This window comes from Schistocerca gregaria, chromosome 4 (genome assembly GCF_023897955.1).
Source record: "Schistocerca gregaria isolate iqSchGreg1 chromosome 4, iqSchGreg1.2, whole genome shotgun sequence".
Lineage (NCBI taxonomy): Eukaryota > Metazoa > Arthropoda > Insecta > Orthoptera > Acrididae > Schistocerca > Schistocerca gregaria.
Genome location: NC_064923.1, coordinates 120,573,762 through 120,596,179, shown reverse-complemented (window position 1 = coordinate 120,596,179; position 22,418 = coordinate 120,573,762). Strand labels below are relative to the sequence as shown.

Below are 22,418 nucleotides of genomic sequence, written 5' to 3'. Positions count from 1 at the left end.
GATAAGTAAATGATGTAACTATTGAAGAAGAAGAACAATTTATAGATAAAAAAATGAAAGACTAAACACTAGTTTAATGTCCAAGTACAATTTTCTATAACCATGGATGAAGGCAAAATGGCTCAATAAATTTGATGAGCTATCGAACTAGAAAGAATTGAAAGTTTTACATGTCCTGACTTGCCTATACCTGTTCATGTGTACATAAGTGGAATATTTATGCTTGGAGTTTCCTTTTCTTGTTAAGAAGAAAAAGACAATAAACAGGAGGAAGACACTAAACAAAAAATAAATTACTTATTGCACAATAAGAATGTATTTTTCATACCTGTGAACCAGTAATGACAACTGTCTTCCCCAGATGCTCAAATATGAATGACAGAGCTGATGCAGTGTATGCCAAGGTGTCAGTTCCATGCAACACAACGAATCCATCGTATTTTGAGTATTCATTCTGTTAAAAGAAGAGGAAAAAAAGTTACTCATACATATATAATTTGCTAAAAATTAGATACTAGGAAAGATCATGATAGTGTACTAAAAGTATTATTGAAAATGTCATGAATTAAACAAAAAAATATTAGGTGAAGTGCATACTAAGAATGTGCAGAAAGTAGACTATTGCTAGAAGCCATATTAATAAACACATCTGACCCACAGTACTGATTTAATATTAGATGATCAACCACAACTCAATTCTTCCCCTCTTTTTAACTTCATTTAATCTTCTCAATTTTCCAGTGCTTCCCACACTGCTTGTTCGTTTCTATTCACCCAGTCTCATGTATTTATTTATAGTATGTTATTCTGATTGCCTATGTACTCTGTATATTCTGTTGTTACAATTGTCAATTCTATCTTTAAAATTCTTTTCTGTTTCACTTTCCTGATGTAATATCTTTTTAAGTTATTCTTTAGTATTCTTGTCAAGTACTAATTTTATTTTACTGGAACTGTTAATTAAATCAGACTGTTGTATAGACACTGTTTCTCAAGTATAGTGTTAATGTTTTCTTGGTCTGCTTTATTTATTGTTCAACTTTTAATGTTTTTAATTGTGTTACCATTGCACTTTCAAAGAGAGCATTTACTCATTTTAATGACTCACTCTATAAGAGTCACATCTTTTGCAATGATGTTTATAATTACTGTAACTTGACGATGAAAGTCAGTGAGGGTCTGATTATGGAACTGTAAGTTCAAAACTGGTTAACTGAATAAATTATTCCTCTAGAACATAAACAATATTGTGTTTTTTCATTTACATTACTGTATCTATTTTTGATTGCCATTCCCTTTTCTTTGACTTTAGAACTGCTCTACCTGCCAATACCATCTTCTCAGGTTTTTGTATACAGTGCCCTCACTTGCTAATAATTCATTGTCAGATTCTCTCTCATTCTGATTTACCTCTTCATCTCTGCACTGGATCACTTTTATATTTCATTTATAAAAGTCTCATGTCCCTTAAACATTTCCCTTCTTTTGCGTGGTGAAAGAATCCAGGGTCCTGAAATCTAATGTTAGTGTCACTTTTTTCCAGCTTGTTCCTGTGCCTGCTACATCTCAGTAGTTAGAACATTTCTTCTACATTTGATTGTAGCTTCTGGAGATTCCCTACATTACAGCTGATATTTGTTTCATAATAGGTGATAATGAGCTAATGATTGCTCCCAGAAGTTAGTTGTTCAACCACCAGCTAGTTATTAGTTAGTTATGTGTTCCATGGATAATTTTGCATGACAAATAGTAATGATGTGGAATGAGCCATTTTAAATTCACATTAATTTGTACATTTCTAAGGGCTTTTTTCCAAAAAGAAAAGATATATACAGATGTGAGTTAGTAATTCCTTAGTTAATCCCTAATCACCACCTTGTACACTTACAGTAAGAGAAATTCTTTTCCAGAATAGAATGAGTTGTCAAGGAGGAACTTTCTCAATTTGCTATCATATTTTCTTTTCCTGTCTGTCATTTTGTTGCAGCATTGTGCACCCCTTTGTGTGCTAGAGTGGAGCAATGAATGTCATTTTTCCTCCTGGTATTGTAATTATGTACATCATCATCCCTTTTGAATTGTAGTGGATTATTTACAACAAACTTCACGGAAAAATAAATATACTGTGAAGCAGTAGTCAGAATGCTCAACTCCTTCACAGTTGTCTAAAAGATGATGTGGGGGATCACAACATAATATTCTAACAGCACATTTTTGAGCATTGGATACTTCCTTTCTTAAAGATAAGTTACCCTACAACATTATTCCACATTACATTACTGAATGAAAATATTAAAAATTTGTCAACTTACTGATTTGTCTCTACCCAAGATTTTCAATTATTCTAAATGCATATGTGGCTGAACCAAGCCATTTTAGGAGTTCCAAAATGTGTTGTTTTTTTTCTATGTAAATTCTCATCAATATGGACCCCTAAGAAGTTTGAAGTTTCTATCTTTTTATTATTTCCTCACAATGTGTTACTCTTATCACTGGTATAGTACCTCTAGATATGCGGAACTGAATATGTTGTGTCTTTTTAAGATTGAGGAATTGTAGAATTATGGTTTATTCGTATCATGATGTACTTTTGCAATCCATTTGGCTTGCATACTGGGGGGGGGGGGGGGGGGGGGGGGAACAGTCAATGATACTTTTAAGAACTTTGTTCAATATTTCTTCTGTTTCTGAAGGTGTGCTTGGATTGATTACAGTACTATTGTCATCTTTAAAAAGAACTAAATCTGCTTGTTGTATGCCATACTTTAAGGCACTGTGTTATTTATCCTAACTAACTGTGCATCACGATCAGGGAGAGCATTTGTTGCTGGGTAAACAGTAATTTTCTTACTTTGAGCTTCATCAAAGAAAACACTACCAGTTAGGGTCCTACCATCTTTATCTGCCTGTGTTGGAAAGTTAATTACTGAGACAAAACTAAATAAGGTTTCTAGATTATTTTTCCTATCAGAATCCTTTAAAAAATCTACACTGAGGTCACCACAGATTGTTGACTGCTAGCTGCTGTCTCACAGATAGCACACTAAAGAAGCCACTTTCCATGAAAATAGCTCAAAATTTCCCAGTAGGGATCTACAAACATCAAAGTTTTGCATCATCTCGGTTCTGATAGCGCCGGAACCTGTACAGAAAATTGGAATGGAAATCAACATAAACATCATTTCCGCCCTTTTCATTGCTCATGAAAATCACACATTGCATGTTGTGCCACCAAACAGCGAGACCTTCAGAGGTGGTGGTCCAGATTGCTGTACACAGCGGTACCTCTACTACCCAGTAGCACGTCCTCTTGCATTGATGCATGCCTGTATTCATCATGGCTACTATCCACAAGTTCATCGAGGCACTGTTGGTCCAGATTGTCCCACTCCTCAATGGTGATTTGGCATAGATCCCTCAGAGTGGTTGGTGAACCATATTGTCCTTAAACAGCCCTTTTCAATCTACCCCAGGCATGTTCAATAGGGTTCATGTCTAGAGAACATCCTAGACACTATAGTCAAGCGATATCATTATCCTGAAGGAAGTTATTCACAAGTTGTGCACAATGGGGGTGTGAATTGTAGTCCATGAAGACAAATGCCTCGACAATATGCTTCTGATATGGTTGCACTATTGGTTGGAGGATGGCAATCATGTATCGTACAGTCGTTACGGCGCGTTCCATGACCACCAGTGGCATACGTCGGCCCCACATAATGTCACCCCAAAACAGCAGGGAACCTCCACCTTGCTGCACTCACTGGACAGTGTGTCTAAGGCGTTCAGCCTGACCGGGTTGCCTCCAGACACATCTCTGACAATTGTCTGGTTGAAGGCATATGCGACATTCGTCGGTGAAGAGAACATGATGCCAATCCTGAGCAGTCCATTCGGCATGTTGTTGGGACCATCCATACCATGCTGCATTGTGTCAGGGCCGCAAAGATGGACCTTGCAATGGACGCCGGAAGTGAAGTTGCTCATCATGCAGCCTATTGCGCACAGTTTGAATCATAATACAATGTCCTTGTGGCTGCACGAAAAGCATTAATCAACATGGTGGTGTTGCTGCCAGGGTTTCTCCAAGCCATAATCTGTAGGTAGTGCTCATCCACTGCAAATGTATATTTTGGGCAGTTTGAACATGTATTTCAAATAAATATATGCTAATTAGCAAATATTTAACTGTCATTTTTATGAAAAATGCAGGTCTTCTTATTTCTAATTGCATATCACACTCAAAAATCCAGTTTTCATTGCAGATATAAATACCTAAACACCATTTCTTTATATAGACCCAACAGATTAGTCGAGAATGTTAATTCGTTGCTTCGTGGACTCAAGCAGGTGCGCCAGCCCCAGATCGAATCCAACCGGAGGTTTCATGATGAGGGCTGGTGTGCTGGCCAGCCTGGATGTGGTTTTTAGAGGGTTTTCCACATCCTCCTAGGTGAATACTGGGCTGGTCCCCATGTTCCGCCTCAGTTACACGACTCGTAAACATTTGAACTCATTCGCACTATTTCACAGCTTTCAATGCAGACAGCTGGGGTACACTAATTCCGTCCCAGGAGGTACGTGGTGGTGACAGGAAGAGCATCCGACCATCCTCCGATGCTAACATTGCCAAATCCATAATAACAAGGCCAACCCCACATTGCAGTGGGACAAAGGCCCAAAGCAGATGATGACTGTTGCTTTATAAGAAAGAAAACATTTCATATTAATTTTTTCCCCCATCTCCATGTAGCCTAAGCTTCATGGAAACTCCCAGGGAACATAAAACTGTTTAAAAATTTATCATAACAGGGATTCGAGTGCCACTCATGTTGCAGCTGGGCATCCTGCCAGAGCCACACAGCCTATCAAAAGAGTTAACTTGCTTTACTGTGTTGAACAACTTTGAGGTACTTTTAAAGTAGATTTTGTAGGGAATTTATGATAGTTGTATCTAACTACTTTAGGTACCGCAACATATTTGTTTCTGAAGTGCATATACCATATATACAAAAAGTTACAAAACTACTATTACTGTGAGGTCTCTTTGTCAGTTTCTGACTTTCGTAAAAAAAAAAAAAAAAAAAAAAACTGTTTCAGTTTAAGAAGTAAATTTGGTATGGTGTCAACAAGTACGACCTAAGAAGTGGAAAGTTACAGAGGCTCTTTTCAGGACAAATGTACTGTAAACTATTTTTTTTTTTTTTCCGATAAGAACATGGGGCAATTTCGAAACGACTTAAAAAGGGAACTTTCTGCTCAACAGCAGATATTTACAAGGGCGAATTCAGAGTCAACCTGTTACGTGAAAGTGAGCTGTGCAGTAGCTATGATACGGGGGGGGGGGGGGGGGGGGGTAAATCAAGGCCATATTCAGATGGCGAAATGGTTAAGGAATGCTTAGAGACCATCGCTGAAATCGTGTGTTACGAAAAGGAAAAAGATTTAAAACAAAATAATAAGCTCATCTCGTAAAACTATTACTAGACGTGAGGACGGCACTGGAAGATAAATTGATGTTAATTTAAAAAATCGTGCATCTGAATTTATATTTTATTCTCTAGCTTTGGATGAAAGCACAAATATGGCGGATACTGCCCAAGTGGCGAATTATGTTAGCGGTGTTGATGGCCATTTTAACAAAATTTAGTGGCGTTGTACCCACTTAAGGATTCCACGACGTCGTCACGAGATTTGTTGGAGGCAGTTATATCGAAAGTAAGCCGCTTTTCGTTAAATCTTAACAACCTATCGGGGCTTACAAACTTTCATTGCATTATTTATCAAGAGAATTTATGTGCAAAGTCCCTCAAAATGTACCATTTATGAAGGTAGTTGTCAAAACAATGTACTTTATTAAGCCGAAAGGATTGAATCACTGCCAATTCCAAGAATTTCTTAACTCTTTGCGATAAGAGCATGACAACATTTCGTATTACACAGAACATGGCTAACCTGTGTGCAAATGTTGAAAAGAGTGTTTGATCTGAAGCAAGAAATACAATCATTTTTGAAAGAGAGTCAAATAGGCTCCTGCAGTTCGAAGATAAAAAATAGCTTTCCGACTTTGCTTTCTTGGTCGATATAACAAGCCACCTAAATGACGTTGATACTATCTTGGGGTTGGGAACAGTAACGAAGAAAAACCTTCGCGCATGGGGGGGGGGGGGGGGGGGGGGCAGCGATTAAATACGATTCTTTGAGATCTGATTTGAAGTACGAATTAAAATCGATTTCAAGATTTTAATAAACATCGTCTGCTTTTTCCTGTATTTGCAACGCCTTTCTCTGTAGATACGAGTTCACTAATGCGGCATGTACAAATAGAATGCTGCATAATGCAATGTGATACACAGTTAAGAGAAAAATTTAATCGCGTTGGTTTCGAAGAGCTCGATAAAATATATTTGGGCAAGATGGAATACACAGCATTTTATTTTAAAAACGATTTCAATATTTGGAAACACATGTGCGAACTGCTTTTCAGTAGAATGAATTATATCAAATGACAACACTAACTACAAATGTGCATCTGCGAAAGTCATTGCTTGTAGCAATAACTTCAGTTGACTTCAACACTGACGCTCTCAGTTCAGTCAGTCAGAGCCAGAAATCCCCCTAACGCTGTATTTCATTCTAGCGTAAAGTTTTCTTTCCTTAGATTTGTTTTATTTTCTTTAAAAAATAAATTAATATTTCGTGATCGTAATGGTTCAGGAAACAAAAATAGGTAATGAGGCCACAGGGAAATCCCCTCTCAAAAACTTGGCCCGAAAACGTTGGCTACCCCTGCACTACATGAAAGCGTGTTACCCTACAAATTATGTCTCTGATTTCCTTACTACATTCATCAGGCATGACAACTCGAAACAAATGGAATACAGATTCACTAAATAACTCGTTATGACCACGTTTAATGCTTGCATTGTCTAACGCATCCACATCAGAGAGCTCAGAATACTACTGAAAGATCAGATTGGTTGTTGGAAATGCGTGACGTAGGTGCGCAGTACAAAACTAAACTCGACTGTTATTTGTTTTTGTCTCCAAATGCAGCGAGTTGGATGCTTTCTACCTAAGAGTCGGAGCGTATCGTGAGTAAAACTTAAATAGACGTTTACAGCCGATTAAAAGTCAAGGGTACTGAAACGTAGAGGCGAAGTACATATCATAAAACTTGCGTTACAATACTTTCAAAATGTTACTTTAAGAATAATATGCCAAATACGGGATAGCAGACGGCAATGACTCATGTTGACGGATTACGTAAGCGGGCAGCAGAACCAATGATAGTACAGGGTTCGATAAATGTCCTGAAATACCAGGAAAGGTAGCAAATAACGACAATTTACATATACTGTGGATACGTGATGAAATTTGCAAGTGATTCAGTGTGTACAGGGTTAGGAATTTAGGAAACGGAGCTGACGCCTGTGGTAATAGGAATAACGGCTCCAGTCCGATTGGGCATCGAGTGAAACTGACCAGGGGACCACACCAACTCACCATCACCAATTTTGCCCAAATATATGGTGTCTGCAGGGCTTGGTCAAAAATGATCTAGATGGCCAAGCGTTGAGGGAAAATAGCATTTTTGGTGTGGGTATGGCGAGAAATCAGCCATTTAAGTTAACGTAGTTTTCATGTTGACGCAAGTAGAAAGAGGGCACAACGGGAATCCGAGTGTCGTGGGGTCGAGTCTCTACGCGGAAACTTTTTATTTTGAATTTTTACATTACTTATACTACAGATAAATCGAAAGAAGTCTCAATATTTTCTGTTTATTAATGCTTTCATAAAGGTCATGAGAAGGAAATGCAAAGGAAAATTTGAGATTGGAAATAAATTTCTAGGGTGGGATTATAAGGTGTATACGATAAATTCTTTTATTATTTTACAGTTGATGAGTTACACGTGCTGGTGTGATATTAGCTGAAAAAAAAGGAAAAAAGAACAGGAAAAGCCGTCATTTACTCGGCATCCGTCATATGTTATAAACGCGGCATTTTTACAATTACATGGTTGTTCTAAGTTTCTTTTATAGAAAAGCAAACTTGATTGACATTCATAAAAGATTCGCTCTCATTACACAGTTCCGCAAAAACCCACGCTCAACGCATAACAATGGAATCTATTTTGATGCAGTCTTTTCGGGATGTGGTTTCTTTTTCTCTTTCGATGAGTAGTTTTGAAGTTTTTTGTTCAAATTCTTTGCCTGACGTATGGATGTACTAGTGCAGTCCATTCTGATGTGATTACGTTAATACTGCACGCTGGTAATACTTCATCTTGGAAAAACTCGTCGTGCAACTGTGGATTTGTTTGTCTCCTCCATAAGTCAATTAACAGGAGAATTTCGTTTTCCTGTGCGTAAGTTTTCGTCACATCAGTCACAAATTTTGTAAAAGGCTGTTGTCAGTTTCCCAGGTTTGGCGAATATATGACGACATTCCTAGATTTTTGCCACGTAATCACACACCGTTTTTTGAATCCTCGATCCAGAAAGGCCGGTACTGTCTTGATAGCATACGTTGACTGTCGGTATTAATTTCCAGAGAGTGCTATAGCATATTATGATGTATACAAGTGGATTACTTTGTTCATACTTTGGTTTATTTGTAATGTAAATAACGTGAAGTTTCATCACGTATTCTTACAGTAAGTAAATTTATGTTATTGGTATCCTTCTTGGTGTTTCAGGATAGCATTTATCTTATTTAATCAGGCAACATCACTAATTGTCTTCTGCTGTCCCGTATTTGGCATACTTTAATAAAAGTATAATTTCGAGCGTATAGTAGGGCAAATTTTATTATCTCTCTCTCTCGGTGCAGGATTTTCTGCACGAACTAACCTCTGGATTATGCGCCATAAATTTTCGATGGGATTCATGTTAGGCGATGTGGGTGGCAAAGTCATTCGCTCGAAGGGGACTCGAGTCCACGACCTTCGGATTACCGTTTTGTGCTCTTACCGTTACGCCAACCGCTGCTTGGAAGCTACCTTAAGTGGTTGATGCCTCGCCCCGCGACAAAAATACAGTTTTTTCTAAACGTTTGACCATCTTGAGCTCCCACTTCTCCGCTTCCTTTCTGACCAAGCGCTTCATACGCGACAAAACTGTAAGAAATCCGTGATGACAATTAAGCGTCTCGCCGCTCCGCCCTTGCGTGCTTGAACGACAGACGAGTATGTCATTCCGTGCTGCTTCAACTCTCTGCCAGAGTACATCAATTGTGGTGACTTGCGTAACGTTTTCAATCAGTAAGGCAGCTGGAGATTGTGCTGACCTGGGCAACATTTCTTATCGATGTAGGTCAGGCCACCAAGGGCAACATGCGGCCCTATATTATTCTTTTTAAAGATAATGTCACAGAGACCCCGAAGACAGGGCACAGCCACCGACCATCACGCGCCAGAAATTTAACGCCGGCTATCGAAATTACCGCCTATGCGAACTAGAGGCGATCGTTTTGCGTACCCAGTGGCGCCCCACACCATCACTCCGCATGCTGGACCCGTATGAGGACGACGAATGCGTTCAGGCAACTTTCGTCCGTTCTCAGAGATTCCACACACAGATACTTCCATCGTGACGCTGTACGCACAACCAGAACTTCTGAAAAGGCGACTGTTGCCATCCTCTGTCTAGTGTTGTCACTGGGCGAACTGTTGATGACAAATAAGACTTTCCAGAACCTATCTATTCCACAGTCATATTACAATCATACGTTGAGATGTCAAAAGTCGTGGGATACCTCCCAATATCGTGTCAGATCTCCTTTTGCCTGGCATACTACAGCAACTCTACGTGACATGGACTCAACAAGTCGTTGGAGGTCCTCTGCAGAAATATTGAGCCATACTGCCTCTGTAGCCGTCCATAATTGTGGAAATGATGCCGCTGTACGATTTTGACCACGAACTGACCTCTCGATTGTGTCCCATAAATGTTAGATGGGATTCATGTTGGGCGCTCTTGGTGGCCAAATCATTCGTTCGAATTGTACAGGATGTTCTTCACACAAATCACGAACAACTGTGGTCCAGTGATATAGCGCATTTTCATTCATAAAAACTCCTCCTTTGATTCAGAACATGAAGTCCATGAACGACTGGAAATGGTCTCCAAGCATCCAGATATAGCCATTTCCAGTCAGTGTTGCTCAACTGGACTAGAGGACCCAGTCCATTCGATGTAAACACTGCCCACACCACTATGGAGCCATCACCAGCTTGCACAGTGCCTTGTTGACAACTTGGGTCCATGGCTTCGTAGGGCCTGTGGCACACTAACAGTATCACCAGCTCTCACCAACTGAAACCGGGACTCATCTGACCACGTCACGTTTTTCCAGACGTCTAGGGTCCAACAGATAAGTTCACTGCCCCAGGAGAGGCGCCGCAGGCGATGTCAGCAAAAGCACTCGCGTCAGACATCTGCTGCCATAGCCCATTAAGACCAAATTCACCGCACAGTCGCAACGGGCACGCCCGTCTCACGTCCTACATTGATTTCTGCGGTTATTTCCCGCAATGTTGCTTGTCTGTTAGTACTGATAACTACACCGAAATGCCGCTACTGTCGGTCGTTAAGTGAAGGCCGGCGGGCACTGCCTTGTCCATGGGGAGAGGTAATACATGAAATTTGGTGTTCTCGACACACTCTTGACACTGTAGATCTCGGAATATTGAATTCTCTAACCATTTCCGCAATTGAATGTCTCATGTGTCCAACTACCACCCCACACCCAAAGTCTTAATTCCCGTCGTGTGGCCGTAATCACATCGGAAACCTTTTCACATGAATCACCTTTTATACAAATGGCACTGCCATCCCATACCTCATGTAAGCGATACTACCGCCATCTATATATGAGCATATGGCTATTCCAAGACTCTTGTTAACTCAGTGCAGATGATTCTTAATATTATACGAGGAATAACACGATCTTCCGACGAATAACCAACATTCAAATTCGATTTTTGAACGAGCAATTATCTTCATATCTATTAAAAACTGATTGCTGAATAAGTATTATAGACTGAGCGAGGTGGCACAGTGATCAGCACACTGGATTCGCATTCGGGAGGACGACGGTTCAAACCCGCGTCCAGCCATCCTGATTTAGGTTTTCCGTGATTTTTCCTAAATCTTTTCGGACAAATGACAGGATGGTTCTTTTGAAATGGCACGGCAGACTTCCTTCTCCATCCTTCCCTAATCTAATGGGACCGATGACCACCTCACTGTTTGGTCACCTTCCCCAGATCAACCAACCTCCTTCAGATCAACCAACCAACCTTCCGAAGTATTATGGAGTTGTGCTGAGGAGAGTACCGGAAACCAGGTCTCACGGGAGGAACATCCAGACAAGAGGAGACAAACCCATAGGTACATTTTAAGACACAATAACGTCATTAGAATAACAGTGGAACGAGCTACTGAAAGAAGATATCGCCAAAGATGATCAAGTATGTCATACATGCTGCAGATTATGAGCGACGCAGGTTGCGCTATGTATGCGGAAGTGATAAAGGAAGGCGACAAGAGAGTGGAATGGCATACTGCTGCAAACCAACCTTACTTTTGGGAACTACTGATGATGACGGAAAAGACGAAGCATTATATATGAACAATTTGCATATATTTCACCATGAGATGTCACAAATAAAATTTGGTTTTCAATAAATGTTTCTGTGAACAACTGAAACAATCTTTTACATTTATTTAGTATGTGTCGGTCAATAAATAAATGTCCAAACAAGTCATTATGGTGCTGTTCTCCTTCAGCACCTGCATCATCTGATACAAGCTTATTTCCGAAATTAATATTACGCGATATATTCAAGTACAATTATGTGTAAGAAATGTTTTTGTTTACAAACATGTTTCCCATCGCAAAAAAAACTGTGACAACTCCAATCAGATACTGGATTAATCCTGGAATATGGCCTCGGAGTCACATTCAAAATTCTGTCACAAGAGGTAGCCGCTGTTTATAACTCTGGGATTTGTATGTCGGGTCGTAACCAAAAGAAAGGAAAATCCTGTATTTTATCGTTTCATTATTTGTTCCAAAGGCGCTTGATCAGCTGAGTAATGAGCTACGTCCTCCAACTTCAGTTAATTTATTAATAGAATGAGCTGACTAACCGTAATCCATTCTAGGATTGTGACGTGTCTATTCATGGGTGGCAGATATCAGTGACAGAGCACATATTACACATTTGTGTCCCAAGTAGAAAACTACGGAAATTCACACTCTAGAAATAATAACTGGACCCACTGTAAACCACGTGATACTGAATTCGCAGTCGACACACCATCGAAACCAAACTTTAAAAATACACAAATGTAGACCATGATGTATAAATTCAAGACCCCTAGTTTTGTTTGGCGCTATGATCCTAAAAATGAGAAGTAATGAGTAGTAATGAGTAGTAATGAATCGTCTTACTATAATCCACGATGCAAAGTTATCCACACCATTTAACACTGGAATGGTTTAGGTGGGCTTACAATCCTGTATCAAATCAATAGCAAGAGCATCCGTAAACCAATAATCTGCCGACTATTTGCTGCTGTCAGGCAGATGAATTAATTTTGAAGAAAGAGGAAGGTTTGATTTAATGTCTCATCGACATCGAGATCATTAGAGACGGAGCACAAGCTCAGATTGTGTAAAGAATCGGGAAGGAAATAGGTCGTGCCCTTTCAAAGGAACCATCCCAGCATTTGCCTAGAGCGATTTAGGAAAATCACGAAAATCTGAATCTGGGTTGCTGGACGCGAGTTTGAATCATCGTGCTCACTGAATTAAAACTCGAAATTTGCAGAATTGCTGGACTCCAAATTGTCTTCTATGAAACTAGCACCAAATGTTACGACACCAACCATCTTACATCCACGGCCTATCTAGCAGCCATCCTACTTCGCCGAATACATTAACTTATTTTAAGGTAATCCTTTCAGCAACGTAGTTGAAGCAGTGGGAACAAATAAATTTCTTCTCAGACAATAGAAAAAGTAATATATCGATTAAAATGATAGAAAACTTGCATGTGAAAATAATTAGTCTGAGTTTGGAGACTCCTGAGACAGCAAACAAATGTTCCAAAAAGGACCACCAGACAAAATATCACTACAAGCCACATCGCACATCAAATAATGCTGAAAAGGAAAATCCAAAATAGCGAACTATTAGAGGAGCACCAAGAATTAGAAAAGGGTATCAGAGTAAAATTTGAAAGACAGTTGGTTTGGATGTCATGTGGACCAAGCAAAGGCTTCACACACATACACGCTCGCGCGTGCATTTGCCAACTTGTCAAAGATTGTATGAAAAAAAGCTAAGTCCCGCCACTGTGGCGCCATGCGGTATGGCGAAGCGTCGCATCAGCACTAGGGCTGTTATATATATATATATATATTAGTGTGTGTGTGTGTGTTATCTGCGATATTTCCTTCCCGATACATCGGCATCCAAAAGGCAATATCGAGTGCCGATATTTTTATTTTATATTTCGCACTTGTCGGTAAATATTCGAAACCGTTCTTTTGAATCTGTAGTAGGACATAGTTTTACTATCACGTAAAGGAATCTCCGTGTTTTTTACGCTTTCATCACGTCCAGTCTTTCTCTTTGACTGTGTGATGAAGCAAGTATAGGTGGCACAAAAGACGTCGTACTATTGCACTGAGAGGTGGCGGTGTGAATGGAACAACAATTTCCAATATGAAGAAATAGCACACTAATTGCATTCAAAACAACTTTAACGCAAGTAATGTCCTATTTCTTCACATCGACATTCTTCAAAAACTGTTGCTGAAAATGATAAACAAAATTCTAAATGACAAGATTGGTCTTCGCGGCGGGTGGAGACATATGAGGGGAAATGGCTGATGTAATTGGCGCTAGGCGCTACCAACAGAAACTGCAACGTTCAGTTTCACCACGCAATTTACCTACATCAGAGTGAAAAAAGTTTTATTTCGACTTGTAGCCAATGGAAAATTAAGAAAATAAGGTATGAGATGTTAACTGCAATTAAATATTGCATTTGCGCAGTTGTTAATTAACAACACAACAGTCGACCAAAAAAAAAAAAGTATTGTAACACAAGCCCTTCATCTGCACCAAGCCCCACTGTTAACTTCCAGATTTTTAAATTGTGTGTTGTCCTTTCAGTTCTCGCTCTAAGGCGGATGGGCAGTCTGCTAGCTTGTTTGTACAGAATATCTAATAATGAATCAGTACTTAAATATACAACTATAAAACCGACGATATATTTACAATGTGCAGGCGACATTTTTACAGGCCGCTATGCCGGAATTTCTTCCTTTAATATATCTATACTGTTTGTCGACACGTCGAAGGCGCCATGTCACTGACTGCGCGGCCCCTCCTGCCGGAGGTTCGAGTCCTCCCTTGGACATGGGTGTGTGTGTTGTTCTTAGAATAGGTTAATTTAAATAGTGTTTAAGTCTAGGGACCGATGACCTCAGCAGTTTGGTCCCTTAAGAACTCACACATTTGCAGATAATGGTATATTTTTAGATATCGATATATCGGATTCCCGATATTTTTAAAAATATCAACAGTCCTAGTCAGCACACCGCTCTCCTGGCGATTGTCCGCTTGTAGACCGTGGAACCGCTACTTCTCATTCAAGTAGCTCCTCTCCTGGCATAGCGAGGCTGAATGGGACCTGTGCCAGTCGCCCTACCAACGAAAAATACTTGGCAGCACCGCGAATTCAACCTGGGTCCTCTGCATGGCAGTCAGCTACGCTGGCCACTCAGCTATGAAGGTCAACGATTATATGAGATATAGAATATGTATATCATATTCCGAATATTATACAATACGTATTATACTCTGAAAATGTGACGGAAGAGTTGAGTGATTGCTGTACTGTAACTTGGCAAAGAAGGAAACATTCCAAAGAATTTGTCACCAATTGCACTATTTTTCATCCATATAAACTGCTTTAATGATGAAACTTCCTGGCAGATTAAAACTGTATGCCCAACCGAGACTCGAACTCGGGACCTTTGCCTTTCGCGGGCAAATGCTCTACCAACTGAGCTACCGAAGCATGACTCACGCCCGGTACACACAGCTTTACTTCTGCCAGTATCTCGTCTCCTATCTTCCAAACTTTACAGAAGCTCTTCTGCGAAGCTTAGGTCACGAGTTCGAGTCTCGGTCGGCCACACAGTTTTAATCTGCCAGGAAGTTTCATATCAGCGCACACTCCGCTGCAGAGTGAAAATCTCATTCTGCTTTAAAGATGCTTCTTAAATCCCCTATTACCTATTAATTTCGCCTTGCTAAAAGGCCAACTAGTGAAAACTTCCGCAGTTTTAAAGCTAGGACGGTGACAAGACGTGGTATTTGTCGACTTATCAGCAGGACATGACACTGAACAACCAGATACTAGATTTATCGCACTTTTTTTTTTAAGAATTTCAAGTTCTTCGTTAAGTTTAAGCACGGCGTAGATGATTGAGAGTATGCAAGAAGGCATTCTCCAATAAAGCGTTCCCTCCATTTCTGTTTAATAAAAACTAATGACCATTTAAATTGCTAAACTGTGAAGACGAAATGCAAAAAACGTCATACTGGCATCGAGTGTACTACGTGCAAAATGGTTAAACTTCAGCGCGATGGGTGGGAGCAGGTAGTAATAGTATCGCTATCAACATTCTGTATATAATGAAGACAACTCAGCTGACAATACAATTAGAAATCACGTTTGAATGTTTTTGTTTGTGAGAGGATCATATTACAGCACGTGTAAGAAAGAGAAACGTTTACCAACACGTGCCGGAAATCGTGGCCTGTCGATACTATGCGTTACCGTTCCACAATATTTCTGCTCTTGTTTGTATGGTTGTGCGAGTGTCATACAAACGTGGAATCGTTCGGCACAGAAGGGCCACACTCGGTGTCATACAGGATCTCAGCATCCCCACGCGTCTCGAACCCAAAGTACAGAAATGATATTCACTCGGACGTGCATGATTGTACAATCACGTCACGCACCTTGTGTCATCGTCGGCGACCCTAGTTGTGTCTTACCTTGGCACGGCAGCAGACAGAGGAGCGCCGACAGTGGTTTGTTAGGGAAATAATTTTTACACACTATTCCATTTATTGGTAAATGTCTTTTTGTATAGATTAGCGAACACAGAAATAATTCGCAATTGCTAAATACGTATCGGAATTGTATACAAGTTCTAATCCCCTACTTCCCCCATCTCTGTCCATCTCCTCCTCCTCCCTCTCTCTCTTTCTCCATCTCCTCTTTTCTCCCTCTCTCTCCATCTTCTCCTCACCCCTCTGTTCATTTTCTCCCCGTCCTCCCTCTCTCTGATTTTGAGCCTTGTTTATGTTATTGCAAACGAAACCTCGATTGACAATTGCTGCCACTTAAAATGAATGGATAACTAACTGGGCCTCCCCCCATGAACCATGGACCTTGCCGTTGGTGGGGAGGCTTGCGTGCCTCAGCGATACAGATGGCCGTACCGTAGGTGCAACCACAACGGAGGGGTATCTGTTGAGAGGCCAGACAAACGTGTGGTTCCTGAAGAGGGGCAGCAGCCTTTTCAGTAGTTGCAGGGGCAACAGTCTGGATGATTGACTGATCTGGCCTTGCAACATTAACCAAAACGACCTTGCTGTGATGGTACTGCGAACGGCTGAAAGCAAGGGGAAACTACAGCCGTAATTTTTCCCGAGGACATGCAGCTTTACTGTATGATTAAATGATGATGGCATCCTCTTGGGTAAAATATTCCGGAGGTAAAATAGTCCCCCATTCGGATCTCCGGGCGGGGACTGCTCAGGAGGATGTCGTTATCAGGAGAAAGAAAACTGCCGTTCTACGGATCGGAGAGTGGAATGTCAGATCCTTTAATTGGGCAGGTAGGTTAGAAAATTTAAAAAGGGAAATGGATAGGTTAAAGTTAGATATAGTGGGAATTAGTGAAGTTCGGTGGCAGGAGGAACAAGACTTCTGGTCAGGTAACTACAGGGTTATAAACACAAAATCAAATAGGGGTAATGCAGGAGTAGGTTTAATAATGAATAGGAAAATAGGAATGCGGGTAAGCTACTACGAACAGCATAGTGAACGCATTATTGTGGCCAAGATAGATACGAAGCCCACACCTACTACAGTAGTACAAGTTTATATGCCAACTAGCTCTGCAGATGATGAAGAAATTGATGAAATGTACGATGAAATAAAAGAAATCATTCAGATAGTGAAGGGAGACGAAAATTTAATAGTCATGGGTGACTGGAATTCGAGTGTAGGAAAAGGGAGAGAAGGAAACATAGTAGGTGAATATGGATTGGGGCTAAGAAATGAAAGAGGAAGCCGCCCAGTAGAATTTTGCACAGAGCACAACTTAATCATAGCTAACACTTGGTTTAAGAATCATGAAAGAAGGTTGTATACGTGGAAGAATCCTGGAGATACTAAAAGGTATCAGATAGATTATAGAATGGTAAGACAGAGATTTAGGAACCAGGTTTTAAGTTGTAAGACATTTCCAGGGGCAGATGTGGACTCTGAGCACAATCTATTGGTTATGACCTGTAGATTAAAACTGAAGAAACTGCAAAAATGTGGGAAATTAAGGAGATGGGACCTGGATAAACTGAAAGAACCAGAGGTTGTACAGAGTTTCAGAGAGAGCATAAGGGAACAATTGACAGGAATAGGGGAAAGAAATACAGTAGAAGAAGAATGGGTAGCTCTGAGGGATGTAGTAGTGAAGGCAGCAGAGGATAAAGTAGGTACAAAGACGAGGGCTGCTAGAAATCCTTGGGTAACAGAAGAAATATTGAATTTAATTGATGAAAGGAGAAAATATAAAAATGCAGTAAATGAAAAAGGGAAAAAGGAATACAAACGTCTCAAAAATGAGATCGACAGGAAGTGCAAAATGGCTAAACAGGGATGGCTAGAGGACAAATGTAAGGATGTAGAAGCTTATCTCACTAGGGGTAAGATAGATACTGCCTACAGGAAAATTAAAGAGACCTTTGGAGAGAAGAGAACCACGTGTATGAATATCAAGAGCTCAGATGGCAGCCCAGTTCTAAGCAAAGAAGGGAAGGCAGAAAGGTGGAAGGAGTATATAGAAGGTTTATACAAGGGCGATGTACTTGAGGACAATATTATGGAAATAGAAGAGGATGTAGATGAAGACGAAATGGGAGATACGATACTGCGTGAAGAGTTTGACAGAGCACTGAAAGACCTGAGTCGAAACAAGGCCCCCGGAGTAGACAACATTCCATTAGAACTACTGACGGCCTTGGGAGAGCCAGTCATGACAAAACTCTACCAGCTGGTGAGCAAGATGTATGAGACAGGCGAAATACCCTCAGACTTCAAGAAGAATATAATAATTCCAATCCCAAAGAAAGCAGGTGCTGACAGATGTGAAAATTACCAAACTATCAGTTTAATAAGCCACGGCTGCAAAATACTAACGCGAATTCTTTACAGACGAATGGAAAAACTGGTAGATGCAGACCTTGGGGAGGATCAGTTTGGATTCCGTCGAAATGTTGGAACACGTGAGGCAATACTGACCTTACGACTTATCTTAGAAGAAAGATTAAGAAAAGGCAAACCTACGTTTCTAGCATTTGTAGACTTAGAGAAAGCTTTTGACAATGTTGACTGGAATACTCTTTTTCAAATTCTAAAGGTGGCAGGGGTAAAATACAGGGAGCGAAAGGCTATTTATAATTTGTACAGAAACCAGATGGCAGTAATAAGAGTCGAGGGGCATGAAAGGGAAGCAGTGGTTGGGAAAGGAGTGAGACAGGGTTGTAGCCTCTCCCCGATGTTATTCAATCTGTATATTGAGCAAGCAGTAAAGGAAACAAAAGAAAAATTTGGAGTAGGTATTAAAATTCATGGAGACGAAGTAAAAACTTTGAGGTTCGCCGATGCTATTGTAATTCTGTCAGAGACGGCAAAGGACTTGGAAGAGCAGTTGAACGGAATGGACAGTGTCTTGAAAGGAGGATATAAGATGAACATCAACAAAAGCAATATGAGGATAATGGAATGTAGTCAAATTAAATCGGGTGATGCTGAGGGAATTAGATTAGGAAATGAGACACTTAAAGTAGTAAAGGAGTTTTGCTATTTAGGAAGTAAAATAACTGATGATGGTCGAAGTAGAGAGGATATAAAATGTAGACTGGCAATGGCAAGGAAAGCGTTTCTGAAGAAGAGAAATTTGTTAACATCGAATATAGATTTATGTATCAGGAAGTCGTTTCTGAAAGTATTTGTTTGGAGTGTAGCCATGTATGGAAGTGAAACATGGATGATAACTAGTTTGGACAAGAAGAGAATAGAAGCTTTCGAAATGTGGTGCTACAGAAGAATACTGAAGATAAGGTGGATAGATCACGTAACTAATGAGGAGGTATTGAATAGGATTGGGGAGAAGAGAAGTTTGTGGCACAACTTGACTAGAAGAAGGGATCGGTTGGTAGGACATGTTTTGAGGCATCAAGGGATCACAAATTTAGCATTGGAGGGCAGCGTGGAGGGTAAAAATCGTAGAGGGAGACCGAGAGATGAGTACACTAAGCAGATTCAGAAGGATGTAGGTTGCAGTAGGTACTGGGAGATGAAGCAGCTTGCACAGGATAGAGTAGCATGGAGAGCTGCATCAAACCAGTCTCAGGACTGAAGACAACAACAACAACAACAACAACAACAACAACAACAACAACTAACTGGGACCGTTAATATAAGGCGTACAGGAAAGACGTCTCCAGCTGCTGGGTGTTAGGATAAAAGCATCAGTGGCAGCATTTCTCAGAGATTTAATCTGTGGACAGGTAGCACTGCAAAGTTTCGAATGATTCACATTCGATAGTACAGTAGTATCCTAATCATAAGTCGATAAGTGACAAATGCAACATTCCTCCTTCCTCTTAAAACTGACTGCAGTCAAGGAAACAAAACTACACAGTTTTGTTTACACTTTACTCGTTCGGCATTTACGAAGGCATCCGGCCCAGAGGACCAGGTGGTTCGATGAACCCTCTGCATGGCACTTAAATGAGATTTGCGAGTACCCATGAAGACATGTAGATCACATAGTATATTAACTAAAATATTCTGGTAGCTCTTTACTGGGTTACAACGTTGTTTACTTGTATCCTTATCATTCTATACAGTACTACAAATATTATTGAGCCACGCTATGGCTGAGTCGAAGAGTCTGTGTGTATCTTTCAGATCACTTTCATAACTATACACTCCACACACAAGTAAATGGTCCATTGATTGGAATTCCCCTCAATCACATTCACGACTCTCCGAGACACCCCATTTGTTCCTTAGTTGCTTATACCTACCAACACTCGTCCTGACAGGGTTCAAAGTTGTCCACAATTTTCTCGTGAGGTTAAATACCTCTATCTTCTTGTTGCGATCAACTACCTACTTTCTCTTTACATGTTCACTTGCAGCCCATAGTTCGTTCCAAGTTGTCTTCCAGTCGAAGCCCTGCGTTTCTTCGCCAGTTTCCACAAAGGTGACTTGGATTTAAGTCTGTTCAGAGATACTAGGTCTTGGTGTATAGGGAGTCGTGGGCGGTCTAGGACTTTATTCATATGATCGTATGACTAACTGTGATCGCCTGATTTCAGGGGGCTCTATTTTTGCTAGGACGGGTAACCGGGCATCAGGGGGGGCCATGAGTGTTGTAGACATTATCCGCATTGTCTCCTTCAGTTGGACGTCCACTTTAGCTATGCGTGCACTTCTCAGCCAAGACTGGCGAATAGTATGCAGCCAGGCTACAAGTAAGGGCTAGTGCTGAAATCCTCAGTGTGCCTACTCCGCAAGCTCACGTTGTTCCAGATAGTTTCGACAGAATAGCAGTACGAGATTTTAGCTTCTATTTCGTATCTTATAGATCTGAGCTCTACGTTAGAGTGCGATCTAGTTTCACTCCCAAGTATTTAGGTTTATCCTCGATCCTGATGCTTTGTTCATTCATAGAGTTGTAGTTTTCTATTGTATCTGCATTGTTAAGGCGCATTATGATGCTGGTCGTTTTGTTAGCGTTTGGATGTAGATGTCATTTGCAGTAGTAGGTGGTCAGTGCTTACAGGTCTGCACTCAATATATTGTCAAGGTCGTTATAACTTTTTCTTTGATATGCGATGCGTAAAGATAGGAAAACTTCGGTGAATAACTTTTCGAGATATTTACTACTAACGTTTCCCCTTTATGTAATACTTGTATACGTATGAACTACACTCCTGGAAATGGAAAAGAGAACACATTGACACCGGTGTGTCAGACCCACCATACTTGCTCCGGACACTGCGAGAGGGCTGTACAAGCAATGATCACACGCACGGCACAGTGGACACACCAGGAACCGCGTTGTTGGCCGTCGAATGGCGCTAGCTGCGCAGCATTTGTGCACCGCCGCTGTCAGTGTCAGCCAGTTTGTCGTGGCATACGGAGCTCCATCGCAGTCTTTAACACTGGTAGCATGACGTGACAGCGTGGACGTGAACCGTATGTGCAGTTGACGGACTTTGAGCGAGGGTGTATAGTGCTCATGCGGGAGGCCGGGTGGACGTACCGCCGAATTGCTCAACACGTGTGGCGTGAGGTCTCCACAGTACATCGATGTTGTCGCCAGTGGTCGGCGGAAGGTGCACGTGCCCGTCGACCTGGGACCGGACCGCAGCGACTCACAGATGCACGCCAAGACCGTAGGATCCTACGCAGTGCCGTAGGGGACCACACCGCCACTTCCCAGCAAATTAGGGACACTGTTGCTCCTGGGGTATCGGCGAGGACCATTCGCAACCGTCTCCATGAAGCTAGGCTACGGTCCCGCACACCGTTAGGCCGTCTTCCGCTCACGCCCCAACATCAAGCAGCCCGCCTCCAGTGGTGTCGCGACAGGCGTGAATGGAGGGGCGAATGGAGACGTGTCGTCTTCAGCGATGAGAGTCGCTTCTGCCTTGGTGCCAATGATGGTCGTATGCGTGTTTGGCACCGTGCAGGTGAGCGCCACAATCAGGACTGCATACGACCGAGGCACACAGGGCCAACACCCGGCATCATGGTGTGGGGAGAGATCTCCTACAATGGCCGCACACCTCTGGTGATCGTCGAGGGGACACTTAATAGTGCACGGTACATCCAAACCGTCATCGAACCCATCGTTCTACCATTCCTAGACCGGCAAGGGAACTTGCTGTTCCAACAGGACAATGCACGTCCGCATGTATCCCGTGCCACCCAACGTGCTCTAGAAGGTGTAAGTCAACTACCCTGGCCAGCAAGATCTCCGGATCTGTCCCCCATTGAGCATGTTTGGGACTGGATGAAGC

The 22,418-nt window shown here is 41.3% G+C and overlaps 1 protein-coding gene and 1 non-coding gene across 2 annotated transcripts in view; both read right to left on the bottom strand.

Moving 5' to 3' along the window:
- The window catches only part of LOC126266748 (L-asparaginase-like), a 358,132-nt gene that overhangs the window by 94,906 nt on the left and 240,808 nt on the right, over positions 1–22,418 (bottom strand). Inside the window, exon 4 of the mRNA XM_049971252.1 lies at positions 329–454. Coding sequence (XP_049827209.1) covers positions 329–454 — 126 coding nt within the window. The remainder of the gene's footprint in view (positions 1–328; positions 455–22,418) is intronic.
- On the bottom strand, positions 15,029–15,103 carry Trnas-cga (transfer RNA serine (anticodon CGA)). Its single transcript has one exon. It is a non-coding gene; the product is annotated as a tRNA-Ser (tRNA).